The sequence below is a fragment of the Rhincodon typus genome, chromosome 39 (assembly GCF_021869965.1).
Source record: "Rhincodon typus isolate 14 chromosome 39, sRhiTyp1.1, whole genome shotgun sequence".
NCBI lineage: Eukaryota > Metazoa > Chordata > Chondrichthyes > Orectolobiformes > Rhincodontidae > Rhincodon > Rhincodon typus.
The window spans coordinates 16,235,355-16,253,039 of NC_063370.1; the positions used below are offsets into that span (position 1 = coordinate 16,235,355).

A 17,685-nucleotide genomic window follows, 5' to 3' on the forward strand; every position below is an offset into this window, starting at 1 on the left:
AAAAGGGTCTAGGCCCGAAGCGTCAGCCTTCCTGCTCCTCTGATGCTGCTTGGCCTGCTGTGTTCATCCAGCTCTACATCTTGGTATCTCATTTCCATGAGCACCCTTGCCCAACCATCAAGTGTGGTCGATCAGTTTCATTATCACCACCACATCTCGCTATAGGAACCACAGTGGTCTCTGAAGCCCACTTACCTCCTTGTTCATCCAGCATGACGAGAGTCCTGATCCCAGCATCTTTGCTCTGTGGGTGGTGATTAAAAAAAAGTAAGTCGTGAGAGAGAAAGAATAGAAATCATTACCGAATGCAACAGAGGCGCTCAATTAATCCAAAGCTTTCACATCTTCACTCAGTACGTTATGGATAAACATATAAACCAGTGTGTGCTGGATTACCACAGACCAGCATTAAGAGCTCCATTAACAACACAGAAAAAATTCCTACGGAGAACTTTCTATTCACCTGCCATGCAGCGCACACTCTATTAAGTGATATATTCACTTACCCAAATTAAGATACAAATGTGGCTGTGTTTAATGAGCTCAACCAATGTTGAGTGCCTATAGGCTTCCTCTTGAAGACTCAATGATGATAGTTCTACCTTTTGCACTGAGTGTGCCATAGAGATTTGGCTTGATTCACATTCTGCACAGTCCCAACCAGGTATTCTTACAGAGGACAGACCCAGCCAGCCATACGTTCAGGGTAGAGTCCCAGGTATATACAGTGATAGTCATAGAGTCATACAGCACAGAAACAGACCCTTCGGTCCAACTAGTCCACGCTGATCAAGTTTCTGAAACTAAATTAATTCCATTTGCCTGAATTTGGCCAATATCCATCAAAACCTTTCTTATTCATGTACCTATCCAAATGTCTTTTAAATGTTGTAACTGTACCTGCATCTACAACTTCCTCTGGCAGTTCATTCTGTATTGAGTACAGACCGAGCCAGCTACATGTAGAGTATAGACCCAGGCAGGTATATGTACAGAGTATAGACCCAGTTATATATACGTTCAGTGCAGACCCAACCAGGTATGTAAAGAGTACAGACACAACTAGGGATACGTAAAGAGTAAGAACCAGCCAAGTGAATGTACGGACACAACTAGGGATATGAACATTGTGCAAACTCAGTGAGGTATATGTACAGTATACTGAGTCGATCAGTTTTATGTACAGTGTACAGACCCAGCCAGGTAAAAAAGATTTAAAAAAAGAAATTAAGAGAGCAAAGAGAAGACAAACCACTGACAGATAACATTAAGAAAAGAAATCAAAAGTATTTTACAGTACACTGGGGCAAAACAATAACCAGGGAAAGAATAGGAACCATTAGGATCCAAAGTGGTGATCTCTTTGTGGAACTGGAAGACATAACTGAGGTTTTAATGCATATTTTGCATCTGTATTCTCTATAGAGAAAGAAGATGTAGATGTAGATGTAGGGATAGACCAAGAAACTATGGACCTCATTGATAGCGAAACTAATGGGAAAAGAATGTTGAGGGACAGAATTAATCTCCACCTGGAGGTGAGGATTAATCAAGGATTGTCAGCACGACTTTGTCAGATCATGTTTAGCAAATGCGATTGAGTTTTTCAAGGAGGCAACTCAGTGTGTGGACTTCAATAAGGTGTTTGCCAAAGTCTTGCATGGCAGGCTGGTTAAGAAGCTAGCAGCCAAGGGATCCAGGGCAATTTGGTAAATTGGAAGAATACCATTACCCCCAGGGAGAAATACCATCACCTCAGGAAAGAACACCATTACCCCCCAGGGAAAAATACCTTTACCCCCAGGGTAAAGGTCGCAAAGAGTAGACGAACTAAGTCTAGAAACTGCTGACCACAAAGTTGTCTTCCAAAGATTGGTAAACAACTACTGATTGAGTGAAGGAGGGATGAAATTATACCACCTTTACGTCATAAATAAGAATAAGATAAAACAAGAGTGAACTCCCATTTCCATTGAAACATCACTGCACCCAGAGACAACAAATTGCTGAAAGGATTAGTCAAAAAGGAGCCAATATTCTCCTGGTATTTGGCCAGTTGAGCTTTGAACAAATCATTAACTTGAGAGTGTATTCTGTCTGGGAACTGATTAGACAGTCAACTGCACTGGTTTGTAGAAGACGTGACTTGGGCCACTTGAGGATTCAACAGGAAGGGAGAATGGTGCACTGGAGTGTGACCCACATACTGAGCATCATCTAGTAGTCTATGAATTTGCAGTCTCTTACACAGGAAACTATCTATAGTAATAATCTAACTCCAATTTCAATTTGTGTTGTAACCCATATGATTTATTTAATCAGTCAATTCATTTCCTCTCCTACTCTCTTCAGTCTATTTAATGAGTCAGACAGGAGAGGGGGATAATGTGATGACAGGCAATTCCACATTAATTCCTGTCCATCCTGCAGTTTGATCTGTGTAGGAGGACCAGTTCGACCAACCCCAAACCCTTGTGGATCCATAGGTTCTTAATCCAACATGATGCTAAGTGGAGAAGGCTTAGCTAATCTTGAAGACTACACATCAATCCACCTTAGAAAAGGTGGAAAATCAATCAGACTGAATTTTACACTGGGCCTGGTGAGATTGGTTTCAGTATTCAATTCCCACATGATAGCAGAGCAGACTGACAAGGTCATGGCTGAACTAGTGATGCCAATCTTAGATATCACACCACACCCTGCATCAATCAGGCAGAAACTAGCTACAACTATGAAATGAGAGCAACAGCTTTTAAGTTGGGCCATATGCCATTGGAACTGAGAAGAATGAGAGGTCAGGAATGTGACTTTCTGGAATTCTCTTCCCCAGACAACAATGGAAGCTGGGTTATTAAATACATTCAAGATGGAGATAGACAAATTTTTGATTGATGACGGTGTAAAGATTTATTAGAGGCAGACAAGAGATTGGAATTGAGGCCATTATCAGATCAGCCACAATCTTATCAAATATCACATCAGACTCAACGGGCCGAAAGGTCTACTTCTGTTCCTAATTCTGGAGTTAGTCGAGGATTGGCTAGGATCTTTTGTCCCCTGGTGGAGGAACTGAACTCTCTGAGTCCACAATCTCATCAGAGCAGACCTACTGTGTGGATCACTGGGTCGGACTCAGAGCTGGCCCAAGGGTTTGGCACCTTCAGTGCACTATGACCATGGCACTCCTCATCCCCATTCAATACAAAGAAAAGTGAGAAGTCCAGAATGAAATGTTACCTTATTTACTTGACTAAGAAGATCTAATTTGGCACCTCTGAAAGCTTGGCACCTTAGATGATCGCCGATATCACTGATATGGCCAAGCCAGCCCTGATACTACACTTGGGATTAAGTCCAACTCCAGGGAGTGATCCAGCTTGACACTCCAGTGTAGCATTGACAGAGTGCTACATTGTCAGAGGTGCCAGCTTTGCATGAGATGTTAAAATAAAGCTCTGTCTGACCTCTCAGTTGGGTCTAAATTATCCCATGGCATTATTTCAAAGAAGATGGTGCTGCATAGTGCCTCAGTGGTTAACACTGCTGCCTCACACCACCAGATACCCACGTTCGATTCCACCCTCAGGTAACAGTCTGTGTGAAGTTTGCACATTCTCTCCACGTCTGCGTGGGTTTCCTCCCACAGTCCAAAGATATGCAGGCTCGGTGGATTAGCCACGGGTAATGTGGGGTAACAGGGAAAGGGTAGGGGGTTGGGGCAGGGTTTGTGTGGGATGCTCTTCAGATGGTTGGTGCGGACTTGATGGACTGAATGACCTCTTTCCGCACTGTAGGGATTCTAGGAAGAGCAGGAGGCATTTTACCTATGATGTTCTATTCTTCAACCAACATTAGTAAGAACAGATGATCTGGTTATTGGTCATAGAGTTTTGTGTGGAATCTTGCTGTGCAGAAATTTGCTGCTGTGTTTTTTACATTAGAGCAGTGACTTACTTCAAAACTGCTCAGAGGTGTCGGAGATAGCAAGAACTGCAGATGCTGGAGTCAGAGTCTAACACAGTGTGGAGCTGGAGGTACACAGCGGTCAGGCAGCATCAGAGGAGCAGGAAAGTCGGGATCCTTCTTCAGAACTCCTCAGAAGGGTCCTGACCTGAAACATCGACTTTCCTACTCGTATGATGCTGTCTGACCTGCTCTGCTCAGACGTATCCCTAGGTTGTGAAAGTTCCCATATATATACAGGTCTTTCTTTTGGTTATCCCTGCTTCTCTTATGTACATTCTAATCTACTGCTCTTAGTGACTGGATACTAAACTGCAACCTAGAATAGAATAGAATCTATACAGTGTAGGGACAGGCCCTTCGGCCCAACAAGTCCACACTGACCCTCAGAGCATCCCACCCATACCCACCCCTGTAACCCACCTAAACTACACATCCCTGAACACTATGGGAAATTTAGCATGGCCAATCCACCTAACCTGCACATCTTTGGACTGTGGGAGGAAACCGGAGCACCCAGAGGAAACCCACACAGACATGGGGAGAATGTGCAAACTCCACACAGACAGTCGCCCGAGGGTGGAATTGAACCCAGATCCCAGCCACTGTGAAGCAGCAGTGCTAACCATTGAGCCACTGTGCCATCCCAAGTGCCTCTGGGTGGTTACGAACCACCAACCTTCCAGATAACAACCTCTGTAATAAAAACAAACGGTGCTGGGGAAACACAGCAGGTCTGGCAGCATCTGTGGACAGAGAAACAGAATCCAGTAAGGCTCTTCTTTGACTCTACTTTGGAACTCAGTTCCGAAGAAGTCATTTCAGACTTGAAATGTTAACTCTGTTTCTCTCTCCACAGCTGCTGCCAGACCTGCATCCACAGTATTTTGCTCTTATCACAGCAACCTCCATCCTCAGCCTTTTGGCAGGTGATTCTGGTGAACACTGAAGATTTCCACAAGATTTCCTATTTTCTCAGCACAGATAAACTCATATCACATCCTGCCCCAAGACCACTCTGTAACTTCTCAGCCACTGTGCTTCAGATGTTTTCATTCCCTTTTTGCACCGAGAAAATTACTTGTTTTGCACCAGATTGACTAGGCACAGGGTAGGAGAACACAAGAAACAATGAAACGAAACAGATAACTCTCTGCATGAGGTAAACCAACACAAAATACAAAGAAAATGGAACATGTTGTTAACCGTCACTTTGAAGGCCAATTACTAGGTTGCAGTGTTATACAGCTGCAGCACTGAATATATTGTTTCCAAGTCACGCTCCACTCCTTCTCAAACAGTCCCAGGACACACCGTGGTGAATCTCACATCAGCACCAGCTGTCCAATGTGAAGAGAACCCATTTTAGGCGAAACAAGATTCATGTGGATGGAGCCACGAGGATCTGTGTAAATGCAGAAGCTTCTAATCTGGCACAGTCGCTCTTTAGAACACCTAGATACATGGGATCACCACCACTTCAAGTTCCCCTCCAAGCCACTCACCATCCTGACTTAGAAATATATCCCCGTTCCTTCATTGTTGCTGGGTCAAAGTCTTAGAACTCTCTCCCTAATGGCATTGTGGGTCAACACACAGCAGGTGAACTGCAGTGGGGCAGCTGCTGCCAAGGCACTGTGGGGAAAGATCATTGTCTGTAGTCTTTCTGCCAAAGATAAATGGGGGTCTGTTCAGTTATTGGACTCCCCAGCTCTCCTGTATCTCAATTTGTGTAAATATAGTCTTCTATGTGTAAGAGATGTCTTTGGTTTGTTTAGATAGAGTTAAACTCCAATGATTGCTTGTTTCCTTGATATGCTATTGTACTGAACCGAACTGCATTTGTGACTATGTATATATACAAAGATTTTTTTTTGAATAAAGTATATTTTTTAAATTAAAAAAAGGTGGACTGCAGCAGTTCAAGAAGACAGCTCACCACCACTTTTTCAAGGGCAACTAGGGGCTGGCAACAAATGCTGGATAGCCAGGGATGCCCACATCCCACAAATGAATTAACAATTAAATTAGTGGTGACAGAAAGCTTTAGAGCTTCTTGTGAATAAATCTGCTCAAAACCAACAGAGCTTTTTATTTTTCTTGACTTTTCATGTGATGTGGGCTAGGCCAGCTTTTATTGTCCATTCCTAATTGATCTCAAACTGATCAGCTTGATACATTTCAGAGGGCAGTTGAGGGTCAACCACATTGCTGTGGGTCTAGAGTTACATGTATGCCCAACCAGATAAGGATGGCAGATTTCCCTCCCTAAAGGGCACCTGATGATAATTGATCACCATCATTGAGACCAGCTTTATATCCCAGATTTGTGAACTGCATTTGAATTCCACCTGCTATCATTTGAACCTATGCATCAACCTGGGCCTTTGATAATAACATCCTGTCCACCACTCCTATATTAGTACTGTACAAGTGAATGCTGCTCTGCCATAGGTGCCATCTTTCAGATATGATGTGAAACTGGCTTCCTATCAATGCACCCCCACCCCCAGGGGAGCAGAGGAGCTCTGGCCCTCAGTTAATATCATTGAAACAGATGATCAATGTCATTAAAATCATAATCAAGGAAATATAATGAACTCCAGGTCTTTCATTATGATGCTCTGCAATATGTCTCCAAGTGATTAACTTGTAGGAGTAAATGGTCAAGTTTAAAAGACATTTGGATACGTACATGAATAGGAAAGGTTTAGAGGAATATGGGCCAAATACTGGCATATGGGACAAGTTTAGTTTGGGAACCTTGGTCAACATGGACGAGTTCGGCCGAAGAGTCTGTTTCTGTGTTGTATAACTCTATGACTCTATAACTGACATCAGGATTCTGTCCTTAAATGTCATCCACAGCTGTACAATCCACACGGAGACCATTAGGCACCTGTGTGCTCCATGACGTTATTAGAACTTCAAAGGCCAAAGGAATCATTGAACATATTTCCCAGATCTCAACAAGTGCTGCAGAATGATATGGTATTGTTTCTATACACACACAGTCCTGCAACATGTGGAGAGAGGTGGTTTACTGGATATAAATCTTAAACCCACGTTTCAATTAACACCTTACTTTTAAACAATACCCAAACATTTCAGAAAAACTGCTGTTGTGTCTTCGCATTGCTGATTAACCTGCTGGGTAGTAGCAGCATTTTCTGTTTTGATTTCACACTTCTGTCAGCCACAGGTTTCTGTTTTTCTTGAAACTGTTTTTTGCACTGGACTAAATTCAATTTTTTGTGGAAAGGTGTCTTTCTAACGGAAGAGCTCTCCCATTTCATGCACAGTCAGAGGCTCCTTCAATGCTGTGAAGTGCAGTATAAGAATAAATTCATAGAAACATAGAAAATAGGATCAGGAGTAGGCCATTCAGCCCTTTGTGCCTGCTCTACCATTCAATAAGATCAAAGCTGATCATCCAACTCAGAAATCTAGTCCCACTTTCTCCCCATGCCCTTTGATTCATTTAGCCCTAAGAACTATCTTTAACTCCTTATGAAAACATTCAATATTTTGGCCTTGACCACTTCCTGTTATAGAATGTTCCACAATGCTGTATTCACAAAAGTTGGAATTTTCCGCTCCCTTGTATGTGTGAACAAAGGCAAGAAAGGTGGGAACAAATGGTGAGAGGGAAGAAAATTTAATTGCTGACATTGAGAAAAACTTTCCCGATTTCCCCCTCAAGCCATAAACAGCAAATTCAGAATCTGACCATCTCCTCTCCTTCACCAAGAAACCATACTATATAAATTTCCAAACATATAAATCAGAGGCGGACCTGGGGGCTGCAGCTCACCCAACACTTGTCTCAGCCACCATCCAAACAGTTCTTCAGAACGATGCTCCTGCATGCTCCATAGACACCATCCTCCTCCCCACTTCATCCACATAAGTCAGCATCAGTACATTACCAGCCTTACCACATCATCCTGCCTGCCCTTGGACCAATGTAGGCAACACTTTACTCTGGAGATCAGGGACACTTATGACTTGCATCCTTCTGCAAGGTCACCTGGCATGCAGAGATACAGTCACATTTCATGCATTTGAATGGGATGTATGTTATTGGTCTTAGAACCATAGAAAAAACAGAAATATTACAGCACTGAAAGAAACAATTCAGCCCATCATGTCTGTGCTGACTGAATAAACTAGCCCCCATTTCTAATCTCACTAACTAGCACCTAATCTGTAACTTTGCAGGTTACAGTCCTTCAGGTGCAGATCCAGTGTTTCCACTGGAAATGAGCTGATAGTTTCCATCTCAAACACCAAACTGGCCAGTGAATTACAGACAGCCACCACCCTCTTGGTGAAAAGCTTTTCCTCATGTCCCTCTAATCCTTCTGCCAATCACCTTAAATCTGTGGTCCCTGGTAATGAAACAGCAGTACTTCCTCGATCCAAGTCACGGCAATGACTGTTGTCCCTATTTTGCCCTGTTGGGGTGCAGAGGTAGTGTCCCTACCCCTGGACCAGGAGGCCCAGATTCAAGTTCCACCTGCTCCAGAGGTGTGTAATAACATATCTGAATATGTTCTTGAGTAAAAAGTTTGATCCCTCTGCCGGGGAACCAGGTCTTCTTTGTCCACTCAATTCAAGCCCCTCATTATTTTGCACACCTCAGTTATGTCATCCCTCAGCCTCCTCTGTTATACAGAAACAGTCCTTGCTAAACTAAGTTTTCTTCATAATTGCAATTCTCAAGGGCTGGCCACAATCTTGTATATCTAAATGTTAGCTTCATTTCTTAGTGCTCACTACCTCAATGTTTTCATGGAGGTGTCTAGCCTCTGTCCAATTCACATTACTGTACTTCTGCATACTTACTGACTTCAGCACAGACTTACAGCCTGCCAGCCTCTGTGGGACTTGCACCATTCTTGTAGTGAACAGGCCCTAATCGGCTCTGTTGTAGGTGACCAGCCTCTGCAGTTTACATTGCTTTTCAGTGCAGAGGGAAGGGCAGGCAGCTTGCGACAGTAGGGAGTACCAAACAGTCTATCAGTCAGATAGGCAATGGACAGGTCACTATGCAGCACCTTGCTCCATCAACATGAGATCTCTGCAGCATGTGCTAGCAGTTCTTGCAGCAAACACACTGCTTCAAACCAATGGCCGCATTTGAAAGTCCAAGGGGAGTAGTCCTTAGAGGGGTAAAGGGAAACAACAGTCAATCAGGGGCTGTAGAATCACAGAATCTTTAAGGGGCAGAATAGGGCCTTTCAGCCCATTGTTAAGATAAAGTTACAAATCCGATTAACTTGTCACAAGCTTGGGATTTGAAAACCTGATATCTGAACATTGTGGAAACATTCATGTGTCGTTCCAGGGCCAAGTAGACATAGCTTCCATCAGTAAAGACAAAAACGTGCAGAGCTGTGAAAGGGAATAAGAGTTGGGAAATTTGATACAATGCCACTTGGCATTGGTTAGCAAATTAGAAATGTTTGGGCTTGATGGGTCCTTGGCAGCATGGATTAGAAACAAAAACAGAAGTTGCCGGAAAAGCTCAGCATGTTTGGCAGCATCTGTAAAGAGAAATCAGAGTTAATATTTCAGGTCTGGTGACCCTTCCTCAGAACTGTTTCTGATTTACAGCACCTGTAGTTCTTTTGGTTTTAATTTAGCATGGATTAGAAGTTGGCTAATAGATCAGAAACAGAGAATAGATGGGTATTTCTGAGATTGGAGACAAGCTGTAAGTGGTATTCTATGGGGATTGATGTTCACACCCTTGCTTTTTCTGATTTATATAAACGATTTGGAGATAGGTGCTCTGGGCCAAATCTCTAAATTTGCAGATGTTACTAAGCGAGGGAGAATAGTGAATTGCAAGGATGGTGCTGAGTGACTTCAGAGGGACATTGACAAGTTGGCCAAGTGGACAGATACCTGGCAGATGAAATTCAATGCAGCGAAATGTGACGTAATGTATTTTGGTAGACGAAACATGGAGAGACAATACAGGCTCAATGGTACAACGTTGAGAAGAGTACACATACTTGATTCTCTGAAGGTGGCCAGGCAAGTTCAAATGCTTGTTAAGAAGGCTTATTGGATCTTTGGGGTTATAAATAAAAGCACAGAGTATAAAAGCAAGGAAGTGATGCTACACAGCTATAAATCATTGGGTGGAACACATTTGGAGCATTATGTTCAGTTCTGGGCACCTTATTTATGTAAGACGTTAAAGCCCTGGAGAGTGTGCAAAGGAGATTTACTAGAATGATACCAGGAATGAGGGACTTCAGATATAAGGAAAAATTAGAGAAATTGGGCTCATTCACCTTGGAGCAGAGAAGATTAAGAGCTTACCTTATTGAGGTGTTCAAAATTATGAACAATTTTGCCAGGATAAAGAAGGATATTCTGTTTCTACTAGTTGGCATATCAGTAACTAGGGGATCACAACTTGTCAGCAAGAAAGCTAGGAATGAGATGAGGAGAAACTTCTTTACTCACAGAGTTGTTACAATTTGGAAGGCGCTGCCTGGGAGAGTGGCAGAGGTGGATTCTATAGGAGGTTTCAAAAGACCGCTTGATATGTGTTTGAAAGGGATGAAGTTAGAAGTCTACGGAGATAGGGCTGGAGCATGGGGCTAACTGGGTAGCTCTTTCAGGAGCTGGTACAGACACGATGGGGCGTATGACCTCCTTCTGTGTACTGTAAACTTCTCTGATTCTAAATTACAAAGGGACCAATAAGTTCTTTCATGTCACTGTGATGGAGGAGGTGCAGGATGAGGGGTTTTTATTTAATATTTCGTGAGGTGTGAGCATTTTGAGGCCAGTATTTGTTGTCTATTCATGATAGCCCTTGAACTGAGTGGCTGACTAGGACACATTTGAGGGCACTGAAGAGCAATGTTCCCTTTAATTAATTTATCTGCTGCATAGACTTCAGCACCTTCCACAAGATCAGCACGCCAATTAGCCTGCACTGACCTCCCAGCAGCTACACAGTTGGGAACATTGATTGAGAGTCAGCCCCGTTGAAAAAGACGGAATTCCCCACGGAGAAAACCTTGGTATTCTTGAATTGGTATTCTTGCAAGTTGTCCTGGTGAGTGCAAGACAAAAAGCTTTGACACAATGTGTCTTTTTCAGCAATACTCAAGTTCTGTTCAACCATATTCTTCATGAATCAGATGGGTTTTTGCAACAACCAATGGTAGTTAAATGGTCATCATTTCTAATGGATACAAAAACAAAGTTGCTGGAAAAGCTCAGCAGGTCTGGCAGCATCTGTGAAGAAAAATTCAGAATTAATGTTTCAGGTCCGGTTCTGAGGAAGGGTCACTGAACCCGAAACATTAATTCTGATTTTTTCTTCACAGATGCTGTCAGACCTGCTGAGCTTTTCCAGCAACTTTGTTTTTGTTCCTGATTTACAGCATCCACAGTTCTTTTGGTTTTTCCAATGGCTAGTTTTCAATACCAGATTAATTGAAATAAACTTCAGCCAGCCACTGTGGTGGGATTTGAACCCCTGTCCCCAGAACATCAGCCTGGGTCACTGGACCACAAGTCTAGTTACCACTATGCCATGATCTCCCCTTAAATAGCAGTGCCCAACACCTAGAGAATAATCGAATAAACATTGGGCTCTCAATCTTATGGTGGCACGGTGACTCAGTGGTTAGCACTGCTGCCTCATAGCAGCAGGGACCTGGGTGTGATTCCACCTTTGGGCAACTGTCTGTTTGCACATTCTCCCTGCGTCTGCGTGGGTTTCCTCTGGGTGCTCCCGTTTCCTCCCACAGTCCAAAGATGTGCAGGTTAGGTGGATTAGCCATGGGAAATGCAGGGTTACAGGGATAGAGTAGGTCTGGGTAGGATGCTCTTCGGAGGGTTGGTATGAACTCAATGGGCTGAATGGCCTGCATGAACATTGTTGGGATTCTATGATCCCCTGCCAGAGTAAACAACATGTCTTGAAAGCTTTCAGGGTAACTCTGGGAATCCTAACCTCCTCTGGAATCCCATTCCTGAGTCCTGTCTGTTCATGGACAGTGGTAGCTACCAGTATGTATAAAATAAGTCAAGGCAAACCTTCAGCAGTCATTAGGTAGGCTTCAGATGGAGTACTGTGTCCAAATCTGGGAGCTACATTTTACAAACTGTGTCAAAGCCTTAGAGAGGTTGCACAGGATATTTACTAGAATGGCAGCAGGTACGTGAAGGCACCAGAGAAGCTGAGGTTGTTCTCCTCAAAGCAGAGAAGGTCACAGCAGCTTAAAAATTATGAGTAAATAGAGTAAATATTGAGACATGGTTTCCATCACCATGGAAATGACTAATGTGGGACAAGGTTGTGGTGTAGTGGTAATGTCATTGGATTAGTAACCCGGGCTCTAATGGTCTGAAGATATGGGTTTGAATCTCACTACGGCAGATGGTGAAATGTGAGTTCAATTTAGACAAAAACCATGGCATTAAAGGCTAGCCTAATGATGACCATTGTTGTTGTAAAAATCTATTGGGTTCACTAATGCCTTTTAGAGAAGGAAATCTGTCATCCTTACCTTGCCTGTGACACAATCACCATATGACTCCAGACCCACAGCAATTTGGTTAACTCAACTATCGTCTGGGCAATAAAAGCTGGCCCAGCTAGTGAATTAAAAAGAACACAGATTTAAGAAAAGTGATAATAAGAACTGAGGAAAAGGAAAAGTGTACTTTAATGCAGCAAGTTGAACACACTGCTGAGTGAGCTGGTGGAACAGATTCAATAATAATTGCCAAAAGGAATTGGTTAAATCCTTGCAGGGTTATGAGGAAAGAGTAGGGGAGTGGATCTAATTAGATAGCTGTTTTAAGGAGCTGGCAGAGGCACAATAGGCTGAATGGCTTCCTTATATTCCCTTGTTCTATTTAAAGAGGGAGATGGTGATTGGGGTTGCTATTGTGAGAGAGAACAGATGATTATGGGATGATATGATTATAAAGGGTGATTTCAAGCTTAGTATGGCTAAAGTCAGTATGTTAGTATGGAACAAAGGTACGACAGATGTAAAGAGAACACATCATCAGAACACTGCTTGAACAAAGGTGTTAAAATATAACAGAAGGGAATAAATGGGTTGTGTTCCGATGAGAAGAACATTTAAAGTTATTTCTGTCACTCTGTCTAGTGTGTTCAATCGAACAACATGGCAGACTGCAGAGAAAGAATGGTTGAGATATTTATTGGAGGGCACTCGTGTTCCTGGGGGAGATTGGGATCAAATTGAAGGGTCATACTTATTCAATTTGTTTCTGCTCAGACCAGCTGATACCACAATATCACAAAGTAAAGCTTATTGTCAAAGAGAGCTTTCAAATCTCACAAAGCACTGGGCTTCTTGCCCCCGTTTGTTTTTAGATGTTTAAAGTTCTGGTTGATTGTGTTTAGCTCCTGTATGTGTTTAGCCAGCTCCTGTATGTTTCCAAACCACACCGTTAGGGCACTTGGTCTTGTTTCTATTGATATTTCAGTTTTACTCATGCGAAATAAACTATCTCATCAAAGTGTTGAACAATTTGTGAACCGGAATTGGGAGACTGAGTTTAACAAATCATAATGTTTTGGTTGCATGGTAGTTATTATTTTAAATACATATGGCCACATCAACAGTGCACAGCCTACATCACAGATAATAAAGTGTGCTTTATAGTGATTGATACCACAAGAACAAGACTTTCTCTGACAGTGAATTACACGAACATTTGTTTTTTATATATATACACAAGCACACACTTTTCGTTCTGAAACCTGTTTGAAGGGCCAAGGAGCACAATATGAAACATAACCAAGAGTAAAAAAGTTAGGAAAGATAATGAGTAAAAATTAACCAGGAATTAGAAAACTCAGTCCAGCCCCACCCCCACCTACAATACTACAACCCCCACCCCTCACCTCCTTCCTACAGCTCCAGCCCCAGCCTTGACCTCAGTTAGTTGTCAGACCTTTCCCCTCTCACACTGTGGGAGCAAGTGTAGTCAGTGGGCTCAGAGACAATATTAATCAGTCTGACCCGAGAAACGGAGACAAAGAGATTCAGGAGAAGGGAAAGTAGGAGGAGGAGGTATTCACAAAGGAAGAAGGGTGAGTTGCTAAAGCGCATCTTGTATGATAGTACACACTGTTGTCACTGCATCGTGCTGGAGGGAGTAACGTTTAAAGTGAAGATAGGGGCAGTGAACAGGCTGCTTAGTCCTGAATGCTGTTAAGCTCCTTGAAGGTGGTCGCAGCTGCACCCACCCAGGCAAGTGGGGAATATTCCATCACACTCCTGTGCCTTTTGGTGATGGACAGGCTTTGAGGAAGTCAGGAAGTGAGTTACTCATCACAAGATTCCCGGCCTTTGACTTGGTCTTGTAGCCACTATATTTACAAGGTGAATCCAATTTGGTTTCTGGTCAATGGCAACCTCCAATGGCAAGTGGGGGATTCAATGATGGCTACGCCATTAAATGTCAAGAGACGATGGTTAGATTCTCTGTTTTAGGAGATGGTCATCTTCTGGCACTTCTGCAGCACAAATGTTGCTTGCTACTTTTCAGTCCAAGAATCTTGTTGCATTTGAACGTGGGACTGTTTCGGTAACTGAGGAGTTGTGAATGCTGCTGAACATTGTGTAATCGTCAGCAAACATCCCCACTTCTCAACTCATGATGCAGGGGGTCATTGATGAAGCACTGAAGATTATTGGGCTGAAGATACTTCTTTGAGAAACTCCTGCAGCAACATCCTGGGGTCATTTTTATTCTTTGATGGGACATGGGTGTTACTGGCAAGGCCAGCATTTGACCATCCCAAACTGCACTGGAAAAGGGGGTGGTGAGCTGCCTTCTTGAGTTACTGCTGTTAGACAGAGCCATATGAACGGAGTGACGTATTCAGCCACTTCAGAGGGCAGCTAAAAGCCAACGACGTCATTGTGGATCTGGAGTCACATGCAGGCCAGACTAGATAAATGAGCAGATTTCCTTCTCTAATGGGCTAAATGAACCACATTAGATTTTTATGAAAATTGATGATAGCTTTATGGTCACCATCACTGAGACTAGCATTACAATTCATATGGATTCATTTAATTTAAATTCCAGTAGCCTCCGTGTGATTTCAATCATTGAGTGTTACCCTGGGCCTCTGGATTACTAATTCAATGAAAGTGCCATGAAATCACCTCCCCATCAAAGTTATTGACCTCCGACCACCACAACAAAGAGGAGCAAATTACAGCAGATGCTGGAATCTGTACTGAAAACAGAAAATGCTAGAGATCACAGCAGGTCAGGCAGCTGAAGAGTCATCTAGACTCGAAACGTTAGCTTGCTCTCCCTCCATGGATGCTGCCTGACCTGCTGTGATCTCCAGCATTTTCTGTTTTCAACCATCACAACAATCTTCCTTTGTGCCAGTTATGACTCCAATCAGCAGAGAGATTTCTCCTGATTCCAACTGGCTCCAGTTTTGCTAGGGCTCCTTGACACCACACTCAGTCAAATGCTGGTTTGTTGTCAAAGGCTGCCGTTCTCACCTCACCAGTAGAGTTCAGCCCTTTTGTCTGTGTTTGGACCAAAGCTGTGATGAGGCCTGGAATCAAATGGCCCTGGCAGAACCCAAACTGACTGTCAGAAAACAATATAAATGGTGGCGGAAATTTTAAACTCTCTGTTCCCCAACAGAAACTCTGAGACAGCCAAAAGTCTAAGGTGATTTCCGAGACGTGGCATCGATCACACACATCAATCCTGTATTCCTATAGCTGTGGTGTCTTACTCTGCAGTGACACAATTCAAGGACAGTGCATGGGAACATAGGCTCACTCCATTGATTCTGCTGCAGTGATAACATGGAACACAATAACATTGTTCAGCCAGTGTCCCCAGCAGTTTAACTGATTGGTTGCCAAGTTGGACACAGGGCAGGAGGGAAGCTTTTGATTGTAACCATGGAGAAGTATCGATACAAAGACCGAGTTTGTAACAGTTTGTTTTAATTAGTTCTGGGTTTGCTACAAAGGGAGACAGCTGTCACAATAACCATGCATTGCCATAATCCGAACATCAGGGACAGTGAACAGTTGCAAAGCAACCGCACTTTCAGTTCAGTTATCTTCCTGAATGAATTGAATAAAGGAATCAGAAGAATATAATAATTAGATGACAAGCTTCTTTGCAGCCCTATTGATACATAACTTTATTAAAGGGTGTAATGTTAGGTGTTACAAATTCTGCATCAAACTCTTGTCTATTTTTATGGATGTTTTGTGAGTTACAAAGGCCCAGGATTAATGGATTGTGACAACACAAGGTCTGTCTCCTGAGAATTAGAAAATATGCTGTTATGTTTTAAATAAAATAAAAATGTATTTTTTTTTTATTTAGGAGCTTACAGTCACTGATCTGATCATTGATCCATGGTGGAGAAGCACTTACTACACACAAAATCTGTATGAATCTCAAAACTTCCTCTATTTCTTCCTCTGACCTGACATTCCTTTAATATCTCTGCACTTCTCTAATATTGGCCTCTTAGCAGTCATCAGTTACTCCAGCATACCACTGGATGTTGTGTCTTTACCAAATTTGGTCCTAAGCTGTCTAACCCTCAGTGTCTTCCTCTTTAAGATGTTATTTTTTAACGATAGAAACATAAACACAGACGAATTAGGATTAGGCTACTTAGCCACTCGAGTTTGCTCTGCCACTCAACAAGATCATGGCTGAGATAGTAGGAACTGCAGATGCTGGAGAATCCGAGACAACAAGGTGCAGGGCTGGATGAACACAGCAGGCCAAGCAGCATCATAGGAGCAGAGAGGCTGACGTTTCGGGCCTAGACCCTTCATCAGAAAAGGGGGAGGGGAAGGGGGTTCTGAAATAAATAGGGAGAGAGTGGGAGGCGGATAGAAGAGGGATAGAGGAGAGGATAGGTGGAGAGGAAACAAACAGGTCGAAGAGGCGGGGATGGGGCCAGGAAAGGTGAGTGTAGGTAGGGAGTTAGGAAGGGGATAGGTCAGTCCAGGGAGGACGGACAGGTCAAGGGGGCGGGATGAGGTTGGTCGGTAGGAGATGGAGGTGCGGCTTGAGGTGGGAGGAGGGGATAGGTGGGAGGAAGAACAGGTTAGGGAGGCAGGGACGAGCTGGACTGGTTTTGGGATGCGGTGGGGGGAGGGGAGATTTTGAAACTTGTGAAATCCACATTGATACCATTGGGCTGCAGGGTTCCCAAGCGGAATATGAGTTGCTGTTCCTGCAACCTTCGGGTGGCATCGTTGTGGCACTGCAGGAGGCCCAGGATGGACATGTCGTCTGAGGAATGGGAGGGGGAGTTGAAATGGTTCGCGACTGGGAGGTGCAGTTGTTTGTTGCGAACCGAGCGTAGGTGTTCTGCAAAGCGGTCCCCGAGTCTCCGCTTGGTTTCCCCGATGTAGAGGAAGCCACACCGGGTACAGCGGATGCAGTATACCACATTGGCAGATGTGCAGGTGAACATCTGCTTGATGTGGAAAGTCTTCTTGGGGCCTGGGATGGGGGTGAGGGAGGAGGTATGGGGGCAGGTGTAGCACTTCCTGCGGTTGCAGGGAAAAGTGCCGGGTGTGGTGGAGCTGGAGGGGAGTGTGGAGCGGACAAGGGAGTCACGGAGAGAGTTGTCCCTCCGGAAAGCAGATAAAGGTGGGGAGGGAAAGATGTCTTTGGTGGTGG

General features: G+C 43.6%; 1 protein-coding gene across 2 annotated transcripts in view; it reads right to left on the reverse strand.

Annotated features, from left to right (window-relative positions):
- LOC109921752 (synaptosomal-associated protein 25-like) overlaps nucleotides 1-17,685 on the reverse strand; it is an 80,499-nt gene that overhangs the window by 25,542 nt on the left and 37,272 nt on the right. For both annotated transcript variants that reach the window (XM_048618326.1, XM_048618325.1), the window contains exon 4: nucleotides 196-244. In XM_048618326.1, the coding sequence (XP_048474283.1) occupies nucleotides 196-244 (49 nt within the window). The remainder of the gene's footprint in view (nucleotides 1-195; nucleotides 245-17,685) is intronic.